Below are 20133 nucleotides of genomic sequence, written 5' to 3' on the forward strand. Positions count from 1 at the left end.
AGGCAGCGTGAAGTGTAGATGGAGTCAATGGAAGGGAGGTTGGTTTGTGTGATGGTTTGGGCTGCATTCACAATTCTCTACATACATTCTTTACAAAATGTTTATTGTTGTAACACATTTATCACGAGATTTGTTACTTCGTAAATTCAAATTCGTTTTATCAGGCATGATTTACCAAATCTATGCCAGCTATCCCTGATGGACCCAAGATTCTCCTCGGAAGTAATAATTTTGAAAAGCAAAAGAACTGCAAATGCTGGAGATCTGAAATAAAAACAGAAAGTACTTGAAATATTCAGGTCACGAAGCATCTGTAGAAAGAGGAACTGAGCTAAGGTTTCAGATCTGAGCCCCTATTGTCCCATACGTCTGACATTAGTTATTTGACCTGTAGTCAACTCTGAACTGCACTTCAAATCTACCTGATTAGTTGTTAAGGGCTTTGGGTCATCCTTGGATTATGAGTGAAAGATTTGCACTTACCGAGCACCTTTACATCTAATAAAACACTTGGCAATTTAGTCACTTCTGTCATGTAGGAAATGGTGTGGCAATGGAACACAGCAAGCTCTCACAAGATTATTAGAAATACCTGAATTCCAAGGTGAATAATATTTCAGATATGGCGGATAATTGTTCACAAATTATAGGAGTAGAATTAGGCCATTCGGCTCATCGAGTCTACTCCGCCGATCAATCATGGCTAATCTCTGCCTCCGAATCCCATTTTCCTGCCTTCTCCCCATAACCGTTGACACCCGATCTAATCAATAACTTGCCTATCTCTGCCTTAAAAATATCCACTGATTTGACCTCCACAGCTCTCTATGGCAATAAATTCCACTACCCTCTGACTAAAGAAGTTCCTCCTCACCTCCTTTCCAAAAGAGCACCCTTTAATTCTGGTCCTAGACTCTCCCACCAGTGGAAACATCCTTTCCACATCCACTCTATCTATGCCTTTCATTACTCCGTAAGTTTAAATGAGGTCCTCCTTCAACCTTCTAAACTCCAGCGAGTAGAGGCCCAGTGCTGTCAAACGCTCATCATACGCTAATCCACTCATTCCTGGGATCATTCTTGTGAACCTCCTCTGGACCCTCTCCAGAGCCAGCACATCCTTCCTCAGATATGGGATGCAAATTTGCTCACTGTACTCCAAATGTGGCCTGACCAGCGCCTTTCAGAGCCTCAGCATTACATCTCTGTTGTTGTATTCCAGTCCTCTTGATATTTAATGCTAGCATAGAATTTGCCTTGCTTACTACCAATTCAACTTGGCCACAAAGCTTCCAATCCCCTTAACCAAATCATTAATATACTGTACAGCATTAATATAATAATTGTTCTTCTCTGCTTCAAGACTGTGCAATAGGCTGGTTTTGCATTAACTTGAGAGAGGAGATGTGATTCATGTTGCAAATAAAAAAAGCATCTTTGACAATGCAGCAGTTTCTAAGTATTTCACTGCAGTGTCAGCATAGATTTTTATGCCTAAGTCACCGGCAAGGGAAAAGAATCAGAGCTTCCTAATTCAGAGGGGAGTGCTTCTTGCTAAGCCACACATAGCCTGTCAAATCTTGAAGGACTATTCCATTGATTGGAGGCTGACTTTAGATCTGTAGGAACAAGTATAAATTCCATATGAGTGATAGTGTGGACCCACACCTGGTTTTCTCTTTGACAGTTGCTAACATTGAAATGATGCTGCAGCACTTGCTTTTATTTTAGTTTAGAGTTACAGTGTGCAAACAGTCCCTTTGACCAGCGATCACCCGCAACTAGCACTATCCTACATACTAGTGACAATTTACAGTTTTTACCTAAGCCAATTAACCTACAAACCTGTACGGCCTTTGCAGTGTGGGAGGAATCCAGAGCACCCACACGGTCACAGGGTGAATGTACAAACTCCATTTAGACAGAACCCGTAGTCAGGTTTGAATCCCGGTCCCATGCACAGTAAGTCAGCAACTCTACCGCTGCGCCACTGTGCTGCCAACTTGCTTGGAAGAGGTTCTCCTGTTTGCCATCCAACAGCATCATCCAATAACTAAATACTGCAGCGTGCAAAAGAAAGGGCTGGCAAAAGTAAAATGGGAAGCATCTATATAACTAAAGTTTCATCTTGACCACTTCCTGTCTGGGCTGTATATTGATTTTAGAAAAAAAAGCTACCCTATATTGCTATGATTTTGGCCATCTTACTCACATTCCTCCTCAGCTGAGGTTGCCCCGCGAATTTTTCCGATCGATGAAAAATAAAAAAATTATAAGTGTTTAAAAAATATTGAGATCAGCTGACTGGTTCTATCGCCTGTCAATCACCACGATTAAGGTAACCCCCCTTCCGGGGGGGGGGGGGGGGGGGGGGTAGGAAGGAGTATAAAATCCTGGATGCCTGAATGTGAGTCAGTTACTCTGGAAGAGCGTGGGGAAGAGGCCACAACTGTCATTCTAAGCTGTGAATCAACTGAACTATGAGTCTGCAATGTACTTGCAATAAATGATTTGTTAGTCCTTAATGACAATGCAATGAGTTGTTTGGCAATTTGGTGGCCTACACTCTGCTTGAAATGCTATGAAATTGAATGAGGTGGCCTGCACTCTGCTTGAAATGCTGACACCCATACTAGCGCCCCCTCCCACAGGCCACCAATATTGGAATCGGTGGAGAGGTGGAATATTGCGTTGGGGGAGCAGCCCTCTCGTGTTAACATTCACTTAGTCTAGTTTTTAATAGATGAGATCAGTACAGTAGTGAGATATTTTCTCTTTAGTTACGGGAACAGAATTGGTCCACTTTGCCCATCATCTACCCCACCATTAAATCATGGTTGACCTAGCTTTCCCTGTCAACCCCATTCTCCTGCCTTCTCTCCATAATCCCGGATGCCCATACTATTCAAGAACCAGTCAATCTCCACCTTAAAAATATCCATTGACGTGGTCCCCACAGCCTTCTGTGGCGCTCTTGGCTTGGCTTTTCATGATGTAAAATTAGAATTCATCTGGGGAAGTTAAGAAACAGCAACGGTAAAAATAAATGCTGGAGAGCTACCTTGAAGCCACAAAATAGTGGTTGTAATATTGGATATGGCATACACCAGGAATTTAGCACTGCAAACAACAGAGCTGACACAGTAACCAAAGAGAATGTAAACCAACATATATTCAGGACAGAGTTAACAAGAAAGAAGATGAATTCATGGACTGTATTGGGGATGGTTTCCAGGATCAATATCTTAATGAGCCAGCCCGGGTAAAAGCCTTGCTGATCCCACAATGTGCAGTGAGAATGCATTAATTAATAATATTCAGTGAACAGTTGACCATAAATATGATTACATGTTACTTGGATCTTGAAAGTTGTTCAATTTGATACTCGGGTCTTAAACCTAAGCAAAGGAAGCTACAAAGATAGGAAGGGTGAGATGACTGTGGTTGATTGAAAAACTACATTTAAAGAATCTGAAGAAGTGTTCCCACCCGAAACGTCATTTTTTTTTTTCTCCAGAGACGCTGAGTTACTCCAGCATTTTATGTCTATCTCTGGTATAAACAAGCATCTGCAGTTCCTTCCTACTCATTTAAAAATAGTAGGGTGGAGAAACAGTGACCAGCCCTTTAAAATCATTTGGGGAACAGAAAATCAACAGACAATTTTCCCTAACTCTGTCTTGCAGGAGATATTAGAGCTGGTATTAAATCAAGGGAAGGGTTTATAACATGAGCACAAATAACATTGGGCCTTGAGCACTGGGGATGTTTAAGGATTCAGGATTCAACAAGAAATTGAAAAATGATACATTATGAGAGCAAACTGACGAGAAACAAATAAATGGAGTTTGTTTCCATTGGTATGTACAAGGGGAAAAACTAGATGACAATTATGGGTTGATTGCAAACAGAAATGGGACAATTTTTTATAATAAGGAATGAATAAGTAAAATAAACCAGTAGTTGAGGAATTGGTGAATCTTAATTTGAAACATAGAAAATAGGTGCAGGAGGAGGCCATTCTGTCCTTCGAGCCAGCATCGCCATTCATTGTGATCATGGCTGATCGTCCTCAATCAATAACCCGTGCCTGCCTTATCCCAATATCCCTGGACTCCACAAGCCCCAGGAGCTTTATCGAACTCTCTCTTAAATCCATCCAGTACTTAGCCTCCACTGCCCTCTGTGGCAGGGAATTCCACAAATTCACAACTCTCTGGGTGAAAAAGTATTTTTCTCACCTCAGTCTTAAATGGCTTCCCCCTTATTCTAAGACTGTGGCCCCTGGTTCTGGAACCAATTTGAAAATCTAAAAAAAAGAAAAAAAAGAAAATACGAGAAAAGTTCACAGGTCACACAGCAATTGTGGAATAAGGAAGAGAGTTAAACTTTTTAAGTTGAAGAATTAGCTCGTTGCCTATCACTTTAATCACCATCTCTCACTTTGACCTCTATCTTCACAGGTAGCCTTCCCGGATCAATATAAATTCAATAACTTTAAGTTACTCTCTTTGGATCTTAACTGCCTATTTCTGCTGTAAGTCACCCACCTGGGCATTGACTCTCTTTCCTCTATATAGAACCATATGGAATATAAATAGGCCCTTCAGCCCAACTTGCCCATGCCAAACAAGATGCCCATCTACCCTAGTCCCACCTACCCGCATTTGGTCCATATCCCTCTAAACCTTCCAATTCACTCAATTAAAATGTTTCATTCAGCTGTTTTTGTGAGCTCACTGTTTTTCATTTTTAAGTATTTAGTCTTTGGATTGGGGATATTTAGCACGCTAAAGGTGTTATAGAACTTAAGCTTATGCTGTTGAGTTTAGGGAACTTCAAGGAGAAACAGTGAAATTGATAAATATTTCATTGCCGGCATTGACATCACTCAAGTTGAGCTATCCAAAATTACAAAGATTAACATATGAAACCTGACGGATTGAAATTATATAAGATATCCAAATTGCTATAGTGATGAATCCAGTTAGCAGAGGTTCTCTGCTGCCACGTTGGGAAGGAGATGTCATTCATCACCTTCAGTAAATCATTTTAGTATGTTAGCATTTTCCTTTGTCTATTGTAACAGCTTGTCACAATCCTCATTCAACATCGATTCAGGACTGGATTTAACTGCCATGAGCATCATGATAATTTCAGTGAGAATATAGTATCCATTATAAGAAATTACAGTATATATGGTGGAGAGTGACTTTGAGATTGTGTTATATTGTTTGGCCCTTTTATTCTTCTCGGTTATAATAAAGCTTTCAATCTTGAGTCTAATACTTAGCTGTTATCATAAGCTCTAATATTAATTACATTGTGAATTATTCCCTAACAGCTAAAAATATTTAGCTTTGCCTCCATGCTGAAGTTTTTTCAGTCAGAAGCAAATAAGCCATGATGCTTCACTTTATATTGTTACATCCACATGCTTAATGTCAATGGTATATTTATTGTTAATTATTTTGAAATTCAACAGTCTATTTGCTTTAAAAACTACTCAAAGTATCAATAGCATACATTTCCTCATACAATGTAACCAATGAAAAACTCCACTCATCATGATCTCATTATCCATTCCCAAACAAGTAACTATGTCGGCCCCTGTTTCGGGCCAAGACCATTCTTCAGACATTCAAACGTTCAGTCTGAAGAGCCTGCAGTTATTTTGTCAGAAGCATGCAGGAGCTGAGTAAAAATATCAGATGGAGCACATCTACCTTCCACCCATGCCGACCACCTCTTGACCTCATCTGCTTACAGAGTTTACCGATCCTTCATACGACTATGGACTTTAGTTATCTACTGTGCAAGTTGAGACAACTGGTAGACTTGCTGTCTCATCGAACCATAGACCCGTGTTCAATCCAGACCTCGGATCTGTCTGATGTGGAGTTTGCATGTTCTCCCTATGACCACACGAGTTTCTTCTGAGTGCCCTCCAGTTTCCTTCCATATCCCAAAAGATGTGCGGGTTTGTGGGTTAATTGGCCTCAGTAAAAGGGCCCTTGGTTCGTAGGTAGTGGATGAGACAGTGTGTATACATGAGGAACTTTGGATGCAGGTTTGCAAAAAAAGACACAAAGTGCTGGAGTAGTTCAGTGGGTCAGGCAGCATCTCTAGAGAACATGGAGAGATAATGTTTTTGGGGTGGGCCCTTAAAGATTGATTGTGGTGGGGGAAGAAACTGGAAGAGAGGCGGGAAAAGGTGAAAGGTGAATCCAAATTGTTATAGTGATGAATCCAGTTAGCAGAGGTTGTCTGCAACCACGGTGGGAAGGAGTTGTCATTCATCACAGGCGAGGGACTTTAGTGGCAGATGGTTGGACAAAGGACAGAGGTGGCTTTAGAGATTGTGGGGCCATTGACAGTGATATTTCAAGAATCACTGGAGTCAGGAGTGGTCCCAGATGATTGGAAAATTGCCACTAGGGGGATGTGGGGAAAGGGGGTGTGGGGAACGGGAGTGTGGGGAGGGGGGGGGTGGGGAAGGGGGTAAGGAAGGGGGAGGAGAGGTGAGGGAGGGGGGATTGGGGGAGGGGGGGGTTGGGGGAAGGGGAGGTTTGGGGGAGGGGTGTGTGGGGGGGAAGGGGGAGGTTTGGGGGAGGGGAGTGTGGGGGAGGGGTGTGGGGAGGGGGGGATGTGGAGATTGTGGGGGAAGGGGGGGGGTGGGGGGGGGGTGTGTGGGGGGGGGGGGTTCTGTGTGGGGAGGGGGGGTGTGGGGAGGGGGGGTTGGGGAGGGGGTGTGGGGAAAGGGGGGGGAAGGGGGTGTGTGGGGGTGGGGAGGGGGGTCTGGTATGATGGGGGGGTGGGGGAAAGGGGGGGGGGTGGGGGGGGGGGCGTGTGGGGAAGGTGGTGTGTGGGGGGGAGGGGGGGTGTGGGGAAGGGGGGTGTGACTTCATTCAGAGGCTAACAGTTCAACTTACCATGTTGCTCACAGACTCAGACCCACCTCCGTGGCGTGATTCTCCAGCGGGTGCCGGAAGGGGCATTACCTTCATAGTGACTGACAGGCGAGATGACCAATTTGCTGATCTCACAATTTTTTCAACCTTCATAACTATTCTAATATCTCACCGATCTGAACAAACCTTGGTACGCTTGGAGTAGAGGAGAACGGTGAGTACGATGGCGAAAAATCCTAGATCTATAGATTACCGTTTTTTTGCAAATTTTAAAAAAATGCAAACCGGAATGAGAGTTTTAGTAATAGTATAGACAGATGAGGTTACAGAGTACTTAGAAATTCACGATAAAATAGGTCGAAGTCAGCCAATGCTGATTTTGTGAAGGGGTGGTCTTGCTTGACAAATTTGCTGGAATTCTTTGAAGAAGTAAATAGCAGGACAGACAAAGGAGAGTCAGATGATGCTGTTTACTTAAATTTTCAGAAAGATTTTGATAAGGTGCCACACATGAGGCTGATAAGGAAAATGAGAGCCACGTTATCAAAGGGCAGATACTAGTATAGATAGCAGGTTGCCTGGATGGCAGAAGACAAAGAGTGGCAATAAAGGGTTTTTTTTTGGTTGGCTGCCCAGTGACTAGTGGAGTTCTGCAGGGGTCAGTGCTGGGACTGCTACGCTTCACGTTGTATATTAATAATTTGGACGAGGTTGTGGCACCACCCGGCGGTTAGGCCACTTATTAGGTGAATCCTCGGCCCTAGGACTGGCAGGGTCACGTGATTAGGTTTGGTGGGAAGAAGTCGTCACGTGGCTTAGGGGTGTGACATGTTATTATAGAACTTTAGGAGAACCCTCCCCAGTCGAGTGTGAGCTGTTCTTTGTTTAACTCAATAAAGATCACTTTGTTTAACAACACATGTCTTGCTATATTGGTGATCCCGATGATCCAAAACATTTGATCATGGATGCAGCCAACGCTCAACCCGATGTTGCCGTTGATCTTTTATTACTAAGCAAACATTGTATCTAATTTGCCAACTTGTCTTGGATCCAATAGGCTCTAACCTTTTGGACCAGCTTTCCATGCGTGACCCTTTTTAAGGCCTTAATGAAGTTGGTGTTGTCCCACTTGCATCTTACCCAGAAACAATGTCAAGATTAAAATGTCCACATCTCAGGCTGTGATAGTGGTATGATATCCAGTTCCGTCAATTTTTACAGCTGTCCGTCGAAATGGTGACATTCCAGGTCCAAAGCATTGTATGATGAATGGAACATGCCTGTTCACGCTTTTATTTTTAAACATGTGGTGGCTGTTTCATGGACTTATCACATTCGTATAATGGGCTCTCTACTCACATGTACAGATGGCCACAGAACATTAGCACTAATAGCCTTGGATCTACTCTTTAGTATCCTTCTCAGTCCCTTCCCTCCATCAGGACCACAAGGTTTTCTCTTACATGCCCCCTCCCCCTTCTCCCTCTGTCCTTTGACTGGCTCTTATTACCAAATACAAACCCTGCAAAAGAGCACTGAGATTCAATATGCAAAGTGCATGAACAATAACTCCCGACAATAATATGAAAATCTGTGCTCAGCACAACTGACTTTCAATGCACTTTGTTCAGTGTATATCATTTAGATCACCAGCTCAACACATAATAATTGTTTTATCAAAGCTCATGAGTGTTTCAAGTGACTTGGTTTTGCTGGTTGAGCATGTAACTGATAAATTACTAGTTAATATTCTAATTATCTTTTAACATTGAATATGCATCTTTACATCCAGGTATGGGTGGTGGAGGAGTCATTTATGCTTAAGTTAGTTACTGTTAGTATATTACAGTATATTGTCCAGATATTTCTAGCTGTATTATTTTGAATGCTTGGGGGTGGGATTTTGACACATGGAGTTACGTAGATGGGCATGACTTACATTCAACTAAGCGTTACGACAGGGAGTTGTCAGATCAGACGGGAGCTGGCACGGGAAGAGAAAACAGTTTTCTCCCGTTCAGATAATAAGAACGGAAAGCTACAATTTGTATGACACTTCTTTGTATTTACAACAACTTCAATTAAAATCAATTATACTGGAAATAACGACTGGAAGATTTGTTTTTAACATTGAATGCGTAAACTCCACTCCTCCTTGCCAGTGTAGTAACTGCAATTAAAAGTTGGACATTGGAAAGTTAAGAAATTGCCATTACTGATGGTATTAACATAGAATTACATCAGCATTAATTTAGAAACAGCTGTAAGTTATGGTATGACTTTACGGTAAGGTGTTGTAATATTAATGACTTAATTTACAATTATTTTAAAGATAATTCATGACCAGATGGGCGCAAGGCCTGTAAACCATAATCACCAGCAAGATATTTACAGGCAAAATTCATCCTATTACAGTAAAACTGATAATGAAACAGTTTAGATGTTCGAAATACTGAGAGATCATTTGGACGACTGATGTTATTTCAAAACTATCTTAATTCACTTTATAAAATGAAAATTTAAAGGATACATTTTCTTGTGACCTGGTAATTATAATGGGAGCATGAGAACTGGGGCCCTAGAAGGTTGAAAAGATTTGTGCAAACATAACCTGGTGAGCCAATGCAGGACCATCGGGACTACTGAAGAGTTGGATAGTAGATGTCATTCCTTCTGACTTGTTTCAATCATCCATCAATTCATCACGTGATGATTCAGTCAATTTACTTTTCATTAATACATACAGGTAATAATTTGTAATTTCCCAGATACATTTTAGAGTTTAGTTAATTCTGAAACAAAGCCTAATGTCCAAATTGTATGCACTACATTTTTATTTCCACCAGTGGTTACAGTTTTTAATATGAAACAAAATCCTGGGAAAAGAAGACTGTACATAAGAAATATACGGGAATATGCTAAAATGTTGCCTGGGTTAGAGGGTTTCAGCTATAAGGAGAAGTTGAATAAACCTGACCTATATATAAGGTGAGAGGGAAAAAGATTAAAGGAGAAATGTTGGTATCTCGAAAGGGGGCAGAGAGGATTTACGAGGATGTTGGCTCAGGACTCGAGTGTCTGAGCCATAGGAAGGAGTTGAACAGACTAAGACTTTATTTCTTGGAGCACAGGATAATCTTATTGAGGCGTACAAGATCATGAGAAGAATAGATGCACAATATTTTGTTCAGAGTAGGGGAATTGAGAACCAGAGGACATAAGTTTACGGTGAGGGGGGGAAAGATTTAATAGGAACATGAGGGGTAACTTTTTTATACAAAGGAGAGTGGGTATATGGAACGTGCTGCTGGAGGAAATAGTTGAGGCAGGCAATATCATAACATTTAAGAGACGTTTGGCATTTGGATAGGTATTGGAGTATAGGAGCAAGGAAGTCCTACTGCAATTTTACAGGGCCCTGGTGAGACCACACCTGGAGTATTGTGTGCAGTTTTAGGTCTCCTATTTTGAGGAAGGACATTCTTGCTATTGAGTGTAATTCACCAGGTTAATTTCTTGGGGGGGGGGGACTGACATATGATGAAAGAATAGATCGACTGGGCTTATATTTAATGGAATTTAGAAGGATGAGAGGGAATCTTATAGAAACATACAAAATTCTTAAGGGATTGAACAGGCTAGATGCAGGAAAAATGTTCCCGATGATGGGGGAGTCCGGAACCAGGGGGGTCACAGTTTAAGAATAAGGGGTAGGCCATTTAGGACTGAGATGAGGGAATTTTTTTCACCTAGAGTTGTGAATCTGTGCAATTCTCTGCCACAGAAGGCAGTGGAGGCCAATTCACTGGTTTTATTCAAGAGAGTTAGATATAGCTCTTAGGGCTAATGGAATGAAGGGATATGGGGAGAAAGCAGTAATGGGGTATAAATTTTGGATGATAAGCCATGATCATATTGAATGGCAGTGCTGGCTCGAAGGGCCAAATGGCCTACTCCTGCACCTATTGTCTATGTATCTAGGTACGTGGATAGGATATCCTTAGAGGATCCTGGGACAAGCATGTTCAGGTGGGACTAGTGTAGATGGGGCCTGTTGGTCGGGATGGGCAGGTTGGGCTGAAGAGCCTGTTTCCACAATGTATGACTTACGTTTTTAACACAGAGAGTGGTGGGGACCTGGAACGCATCGCCAGGGGTGGTGGTGAAGTAGGGTTGCCAACTTTTTCACTTCCAAATAAGGGACAAAAGGTCAAAATAAGGGACAAATTCCCGACGGCAATTTGTTGACCGACTCGGCCATGGCTCGGTGAATGACGAGTTGGCCCGGGTGCTGGACTGCACACAAAGCCCAGCCGGCGGGCTAGCTAAGGAGTTTTGGCCTGCGTGTCATTGCTCGCAAAGTCCGGCACCCCATCCAACTCATGAACCGATGATCGGCCATGAGAAGGAGGGGTGGTGGTATCGGCGGTAAGCGAAGGTCAGACGAGGCCACCAGCGAGGTGCTGCTGCTACACTCCATGGGCTGTACTACATCAGGACGGGTGAGGTGGTGCCGGACGCGGCGCTCCGACCCGACAGTCCCCTCAACCCGCGTAGTAGCAGTCAAATATGGGACAAGGGCGATCCCGTATGGGACAAACCAATTTAGGCCAATATACGGGATGTTACGGCTAATATCGGACAGTTGGAAACCCTATGGTGAAGGCTGATATACAGTGGCGTTCAAGAGGATTTTAGATAGGCATATGGCAGTGCAAGGAACAGAGGAATGTGTCTCATGTGCAGGCAGTTGAGGTAGTTTTAACTTGGCATCATGTTCAGTGCAAACATTGTGGGCCGAAGGGCCTGTTCCTCATGAGAGCTCCGTTCAAGAGTCCAATAACTAGGTATGTTACAAAACCTACCTGAATCGTGGCTGAGCATCTGCCCCACCCCGTGTGCGCGATTTTGGCGCTGTTTAGAGGGGGCGGGTTTAAAACGCGATTTTTACTAGGCTGTTCCAATCGAAAATGTTCAGCCTAGTAAATCATTAACGGAAAATCGAAAGACCCCGTTGCAAAAGGTATTATTAGTTTTTATGGCCTTGTATAATATTTATAGTAGTTTAAAAATCACTCTCTCAATCCGCAACCTCTCGCAGCCCCAGGGTTTTATAAAGCAAACAATTAAAGGTATGTACCTTATTTTTACATTAAATGGGGCTTGTGTATAACCCTGTTTATAAAGTTTTCTATAGCGAGTAGTTCATTTTGGGCTCTTTATATCCCGCAGTATTTTTCTGGGCACTTGAGGGCACAAATCCAGCGCAATGTGAACGTTCTAAACCAGCGCGTTCACATGATCCCACTAGAAAGCTGATTTAAATTGACTTTAATTTACATCAATTGAACACTAAATTCCTTCCATTTGGCCTATAAATTGATGTAAATGAGATTTAAAAATCATGTTTTATTGTGAATTCTTTGTGAATATTATTTGGACACTTAGGCTATTTAAAAATGTTAATCATTTATTAAGAAATGGATAGATGTTTAGATCTAGTAATTGAAGTTTGAAATTAGCTACAATTGGGTAACTAACTAATTATATGCTTTAATTTCAGGTCATCCAAGTAAGATTATTTTATATTTGTTTCAGAATGCTTCAATCTATGATAACTGAAAATTTCATTCAGTTCTCTTAATTTTTAAGAAGGTTATGGTCTTTTGACTGTCCACGATCACAGCTTTTTTGTTATGTCCATAGAAAATCAATAGGGTGATTTCACTAAAGGTCACTGGAGCGTAGATCCGCACCCACGTGACCAAAATTCTCAAGTGGAGGACACTCGAGGGTTCGGTACATGTTAGTGGATGGGAAAAAACGCATTTTCCCACCCGTTAAAAACATAGAAAACGGCGAGGTTGTGAGCTGCAATTTACTGTGCCAGTCGGGGTGACCGTGAGGCACAGCTACCTAGATTTACAGGGAAAAAAAAGATAGCAAGTAAGGTAAATTCAAGAGGGAACTGAAGGTGCCAATCCGGCGGAAATGAACAGCCGACATTTGCCGTGGATATTTAAAGGTCCAAAATATCGGGAATTATCGCGTTTGCTCGCTGAATTTATCAAAAGTAAGTTAATAATGCCTTACTTTTGATAAATTCAGCGAGCAAACGCGATAATTCCCGATATTTTGGACCTTTAAATATCCACGGCAAATGTCGGCTGTTCATTTCCACCGGATTGGCACCTTCAGTTCCCTCTTGAATTTACCTTACTTGCTATCTTTTATACTTATTGTTATGCTTTATCTGCTGGGATAAAGTGCAGACTTGATTTTTTAAATCTCAAAATGTTGTAACATTGCTACAATAACAGTGAGGATATGTTTTATGCGAGATGCCAAGGAGATATCCTGCAAAAAGCTCAACCCGAGTTGACAGCAAGTCTAATATACCAATTCTGCTGCGTTGTTATTTTTGCACAGTCGTCATTGTCCGGCGACGGACGGTGCTGCCCACATTACGCCGGGTGCGAGGGTGCGAGAGGGCGAGAGATCAAGGCAAAGATACTAGAGGATCCTCCATAATCTTTAAATCAAGGTGCAGCCGCCTCGTCCGGGCCCGGGATCCGGGCTCCACTCCTTGAGTGACAGCTCGACCCCTGACCTCCCGACGCTCGCGCGGCTGCATCACCGCTTCCCGTGACATCACAGCTGCAGCATGGCGGTCAAGGTGACACAACTGAGAATAACTCTATGATATTAGCTTTTTACTATAGTTGCAAGCGATATTGTGCGGGCTAATCTTCTACATTGATGAGTGATTGCATTGTAAAGCCAGATATAAGATTTTTAAAATAAAAAGTGAATGTTCATCATGTTTTTCAATCCTGCTGGTGATTATCGTTTACAGGCCTTGCGCCCGACTGGCCTTGAATTATCTTTTAAATAATTGTAAATTAAGTCATTAATGTTGCAATAGCTTAACGTAAAGTCATTTTATTGCCTGTTTTGTTTTTGATGTTACGATATTTTGTTCTTCCACGTAGCGAACTGTTACAATGCAGTTCTTAAAACGTTGTATGTATGGGTCTGAGTGGATAGAGAGAAATGTCTTTCAGCTGTCGGAGGGACAACCAGTTTCTTAATTTAGATTAGTGTATTTGGTGGTACGTGTATTATTTTAAAAAGGGAAGTGCTTGATAAATGATAATTTGCGAAACCTTTCGTAAAAAAGACCACCGTTAATTTCTAGCCCCAGTTGTTAGTTACATATCATGGGTGATAGATAAGGCAATCTGTTGTTCTGGGTTGGTGAAGTACTCCAAATAAACATTGTGAAATGTAGTACTACAATATAATTGACCCCGCTTTTATTATGTTTATTTGTTAAACTTAAATTCTTATTGACACCAATTTTATTTTAGGTGCAGTCAACAAAAAGGGCCGAGGCCAGCGAATTGAAGGCTGTGTTTTTGAAGGTAATTTAAGTGTTTATGGAACTTGTTTAATAAACTATACTTTGTAATGTAGCTATTATTATATAGTGGTGATTTCACATTTGGGGATAACATGGAAAACGTACAGATAATTCTCCTTTATTCTGAAATTATAAAATCCTTTAAAATCTTGGTTTATGTTCAGTTTTTATCGACTATACCGATGTGACGCTACCGTGGTCCAGACTTGTGAATTAGACATGTGAATAAATTCAACTTTCTTAATGATTCTTGTAGATTGTGTCACGGTAATTTGGTTTTGGTGTGATAGTACCGTCTTGATATATTCTGTGGTGATGAAAGTAGTACACTATTGTATAATGTACATCCGAATACACTATTTAACCAGTGTTTGAGTTTTAAGTTCAGTCTGTAATAGATGTTGGTTTCTGGCAAAGGTATTATTTAATTAGATGTCACAATCTTTAAGCTCTAGTATTGTGTTTCATAGAAGTGATTATTTCTAAGTGTATTTAAAAGTTGTAAAATATGTTTTAGGAAATAGTTTTTGGCTATTTGTGTCTTGCCCTTCTGTTCAGCTCCACACAGAAAATAAAAAAATATTTTGCTAATCTGAGTCAGCAATCATGACTTATTTGTAGAAAACATTTGATTGGAATCTAAATATAGGGAAAGCAGACTGGTCTGCTTCTTCTTGCAAAAGGTGTGCACAGCCTAAAGTTGTAGGACAACTTTTTCTATTTGATCTTATTGGATAGATAGATATAGATATGCCATTTATTGTCACTATACATGTACAATGAGATTAAAAGCAGCTCGTTGGATTGTGTACGCCAGGTTGATTGCATTCGTCGAAACAGGGCGGACCACGTGAAGGTTGCAATCTCCCACCCCAGCAGACTGGTCTTATCAATTGGAAAAAGAGGTCATTTTATTTTGTACCCTTCACGAAGCATGACATTTAACAACTTTAAAATCTGAGAGACTTATTAGCTGTAATGATGCTTTCAGATGACTGTTCCAGTATTTTTACAGTTTTAGTCTGAGAAAGTTGTCTTAGACCCAAGTTTTAAGCTGGCACTTGCCATTTATTCTAGTACTCAGTTTGTTTTACAGCTGTGGGTTTACTGTAATTAGAAACAAACAAAACTAATAATGTTTCTATTACCTCCTTTAAGGCTAAAGTACTTCAAAGTTTTTATTATTTCCTTGCAGACGCATTTGAAACATAAATTAAAAAATGAATAGGAACTCTGAGGGCTGGAGAAATGTATTTTATAGTAAGAAAAATATACTGTGTGCCAATTTACTGTGAGCAAATTTGGACCCTGTATCTGAGGGATGTGCTAGCTCTGGAGAGGGTCCAGAGGAGGTTTACAAGTATAATTCCAGGAATGAGTTGGTTATAATATGATGAGCGTTTGATAGCACTAGTCCTCTTCTCACTGGAGTTTAGAAGGTTGAGGGGGGGGACTTCATTGAAACTTACAGCATAATGAAAGGCGTAGATAGAGTAGATGTGGAAAGGATGTTTCAACTGGTGGGAGAGTCTAGGACCAGAGGTTATAGCCTCAGAATTAAAGGGCACTTTGAGAAAGGTGAGGAGGAACGTCTTTAATCAGAGGCTCGTTAATCTGTAGAATTCATTCCCACAGAGTGCTGTGGAGGCCAAGTCAGTGGATATTTTTACGGCAGAGAAAGACACGTTCTTGATTAGAATGCGTGTCAAGGGTTATGGGGAGAAGGCAAGAAAATGGGATTGGAGGCAGAGATCAGTCAAGACTCGATGGGCTGAACGGCCTAATTCTACTCCTATAATTTATGAACTTGTGAAAATAGTGATGTTCAACAGGACTAGTAGTCGGGAGGAGGATGGATGTTAGTAACGAGGATGAGAAAATTAAAGATTAAAGTTGTTAATTGTTGGTAAATTAATGGCACTTCTAACCATAATTTCAAAAAATTATATTGAGAATTATTCCACAGGATAGTAAGGATAATCTGGGTGACTTTAGTCTAGATCACTTTCAGGAGATTACAAATGATAGTTATTTGGAATGACATGATATTCAGGCAACAGAGACACAAGGAACTGCAGTTACTGGAATCTTGAGCAAAACATAAAGTGCTGAGTAACTCAGTTGGTCTGGCAATATTTGTAGCGGAAATGGATTAGCATTGGTTGAGGGCGGGACCCTTCTTCAGACTGATTGGGAGGGGTGGGGAAAAGCTTGAAAAAAGAGATGGGGACAGGACAACGCCTGGCAAATAACAGGTAGATATGTGAGGGGAGTTTAATTGGTAGATGGGTGGAGTTAGCGGCAAAAGGGAGAGACAAAAGGCCACCTGATAAGGAGATAAGATAAGTGAAATGTAAAGCCAGGGGGAGGAGGAATATACATGGAAGGGGGCAGGGAATATAGATTTGTAAAAAGGCTAGCCTAATTTAGCTAACTTGGTTTAGGTAAAGTGTAACTGCAGAACGAGACATTTGTTGGAGGTTAAAATCCACGAGTTTATAGATATGTAGTAGCCTGAATGTTGATGCACAGAAAGTAATAAATAATGCATGAAGAAATCGCTAATTTGTTAGAGATAAAATTGAGACTTTTAACTCCATTAAACCTGCTCCTTTAAATCCCCCTTTCATCTCACACAGCACTTAAAAAAAAAAAAAATATGTACCCAGGGAAAAGACTGATTATCTGTTAGCTGGATTTGGTTGGAAGGAATTCCAAAATTTGATAACAGGTCTATATTTGTATTTGATACAGGTTGATTGGGTAGTGATTAATTGTGTACTGGGATACTATTGGTCAATCAGGAAAAATGTTCCCCATGTTGGCCTACTCGTGCACATATTATCTATGTTTCTAATCTGTCATTGGAATGATGACTTGGTTCTGCTAAATTCTCTTTGTATCCTGCTGCACAGAAATTAGCTCTTTCAGTCACCTTTTCCATGCTGATTTAATTTAAGTTATTGATACAGCATGGAAACAGGCCCTTTGGCTCACCTAGTCCACGCAACCTTTGATCACCTGTTCACACTAGTTCTAATTATCCCACTTTCGCATTTACTCCTGACACATTAGGGGTGATTTACAGAGGCCAATTAACCTACAAACATGCATGTCTTTGGGATGTGGGAGGAATCCGGAGCACTCGAAGGAAACCCACATGGTCACAGGAAGAATGTGCAAGCTCCACACAGGCAGCACCCAGGTCAGGATTGATCGTGGGTCTCTGGCGCTGTGAAGTAACAGCTCCACCAGCTGTGCCCCTGTACCGCCACTGTGATGCATGTCTTTGCTAATCTCATTAGCGTGCATTTGGCCCATATCCCTTTATGCCTTTCATATCCAAGTACCTATCAAAACGCTTCTTAAATGTAGTAATTATATCTGCCTCTACCACCATCTCTGGCAGCATGTTTAGATAATCACCACTCTCTGAGTGAAAAATGTACCCATTAGATCTATAAATTTCTCCTTTCTGGCTTTAAACCTGTGCGCTCTAGTTCTAAACATCCCCATCAAACAGACTACTATAAGGAGAGATTCGACTGGCTGGGTTTACTCTCACTGGAATGTAGGAGGGAGAAGGGTGACCATATAGAGGTTTACAAAAGTATGAGTGGCATAGATTGTCAGAACTTTTTTCCCCAGGATTTGGAAGTATAGAACTCAAGGGCACAGGTTGAAGGTGAAAGGGGATCCAAGGGGTAATTATTTTCTCTCAGGTCGTGAGAATCAAAAAAGGTGCCAGAGAAGGCAATGGAGGCATGTTATTACAACACACAAAAGGCATTTGGCTAAATATGTGGATAGGAAGGGAGTAGAGAGATACCGGCTGAATGTGGACATATAGGAGTACTGTGGAAAAGCATTGCGGTCGGCATGGACCAGGTGGGCCATAAAGGTCCGTTTCTGTGCTGTGCGTTTCTATGGTTCCAGATGATTCCAGCTAATACCATGTTACCAGTCTAGAATTGATCAAACTTATCTCTCCATGCCTTCTAATTCTTGACAGTTCCACTTCCCAGGTCTGAATCTGCAGTCAATTGAATCTTCATTCAATTAAGATGGTAACTGAAACATTTAAAGTTAGCGTACAATCTTTTAAAATATTATTTCCTGCCGTTTAATTAGTTTATTAGACTATTCAAAGCTAAAAGGAGTTTGACCTTTTAAATGTTTAAATGTGTCTGCTAAATGATAAACCTACACATTTTGAAATTGGCCACTATGTTTGTCTGACCTCTGTGCGTTCTCATATGCTAATTTTCAAATGCTTAATCCAAGTACGGGCACCTCGCATTTTAGGTCTGTTTGATTTGTACATTTTTTAAATAATGCACCTGTTTAATTAATTTAATTAAACTCTCCAGGGCCACACAATGGCACCACTACCTTACACCATGGTTTAGTCCTTCAATCTGTGAGTTGACCTCTGGATCGCAGAGTGATCATGCAAATGGCTCTGACATCTATGAGGAGGGGTATTGCAATATATCCCATAAAGTTCCTGGAACAGATATTCAAAGGCCATTGTTTACAATATTTTGCAATGTACCATCGATGAAATTATTGAATAATATGGGTGAATGCAGAGAGCCAATCTTCTTTCCTAGGAATGAGATTCTGGGAGATTGAGATTCTTTCTGTCTCTATTGGATTTTGAAACATAAGCCTTGGTTAAAAAGCAAAGTTTAGTCCATTAGTGAATGAGAAGGTAGTGCATATACTAAAATTGAAATGATTTATGAGGATGTTGCCAGGATTAGAGGGTCTGAGCTATAGCGAGAAGTTGAGTAGGCTGGGGCTATTCCCAGGATTGCAGGAGGATGAGGGGTGATGTTATAGAGGTGTATCAAGTCATGAGAGGAATAGGTCGGGTACATACACTGACCCACTTGCCCAGAGTAGGTTAATCGAGGACCAGAGGACAGTTTAAGGTGAAGGGGAAAAGATTTAATAGCGATCTGGTGGGGGGGGACTTTTTCATACAAGGGTGGTGGGTGTCTGGAACAAGCTGAGACTATCCCAACATTTAAGAAACAGACAGGTACATGGGTTGGACAGGTTTGGATGGATATGGACCAAACGCAAGCAGATGGGACTAGTGTAGCTGGGACATGTTGGCCCGTGTGGGCAAGTTGGGCCGAAGGGTCTGCTTCCACACTATCCATCTATGACTATGAAATGATAAAGCTGCTGCACAAGATTTTAATGCAAATTTGTGAAGCATTCTATATTTTGCATTTACATTTTCTTTGCTTCCCATGAAATTTCTTGTTGGCTGTATTACCTGTTGGTCATCACGCATTTTTTTTTCTCTCTTCTGTTTCATCCTTGTTTGTTTAATCTGGCAGCACAATACCAGAGCTAGTTGAGCCCCTGCCTTGTGTTACCAGTTCAATCCTGACCTCTGGGTGCTGTCTGCGTGGAGTTTGCTAGTTTTTCATTATGACTTGGCGGATTTTCTCTGGGTACTCTGGTTTCTTCCACCATCTTGGGTTGGTAAGTGGTGGTTTCAGTGGGATAGTTGATGAGAATGTGGTGTTGGTAAATAAAAAAAACGGATTTATGGGAGATTGATGGTCACTGTGGAATCCGTGCCGAATGGCCTGTTTCCATGCTGTATTTCCCAGTTTCTATGAGACAATATCATTAAATTATAGGAAGCAAAAGTAATTTTCCTGGTGTCATGCTCTGGATTTAAACACGTTCAATTTCATAACTTTTTTATGCTGTGTCATAATTAAAAGTCAACTTTCATTCTTCCTCCCTGAAACACAATAACAACCATTCCTG

At 41.3% G+C, this 20133-nt stretch overlaps 1 protein-coding gene and 1 long non-coding RNA gene across 2 annotated transcripts in view; one reads left to right on the forward strand and one right to left on the reverse strand.

Moving 5' to 3' along the window:
- Positions 1 to 9020: 9020 nt before the first annotated feature.
- Positions 9021 to 13520, reverse strand: LOC129698757 (uncharacterized). Its single transcript, XR_008723720.1, has 2 exons — positions 13314 to 13520; positions 9021 to 9084 (listed from the first exon to the last, which is right to left on the reverse strand). It is a non-coding gene; the product is annotated as an uncharacterized LOC129698757 (long non-coding RNA).
- Positions 13515 to 20133, forward strand: part of LOC129698753 (electrogenic aspartate/glutamate antiporter SLC25A12, mitochondrial-like) — a 65698-nt gene continuing 59079 nt past the window's right edge. The window contains exons 1-2 of the mRNA XM_055637986.1: positions 13515 to 13590; positions 14285 to 14338. Of these exons, the coding sequence (XP_055493961.1) occupies positions 13579 to 13590; positions 14285 to 14338 (66 nt within the window). The 5' untranslated portion in view covers positions 13515 to 13578. The remainder of the gene's footprint in view (positions 13591 to 14284; positions 14339 to 20133) is intronic.

Source organism: Leucoraja erinacea, chromosome 7 (genome assembly GCF_028641065.1).
Source record: "Leucoraja erinacea ecotype New England chromosome 7, Leri_hhj_1, whole genome shotgun sequence".
NCBI lineage: Eukaryota > Metazoa > Chordata > Chondrichthyes > Rajiformes > Rajidae > Leucoraja > Leucoraja erinaceus.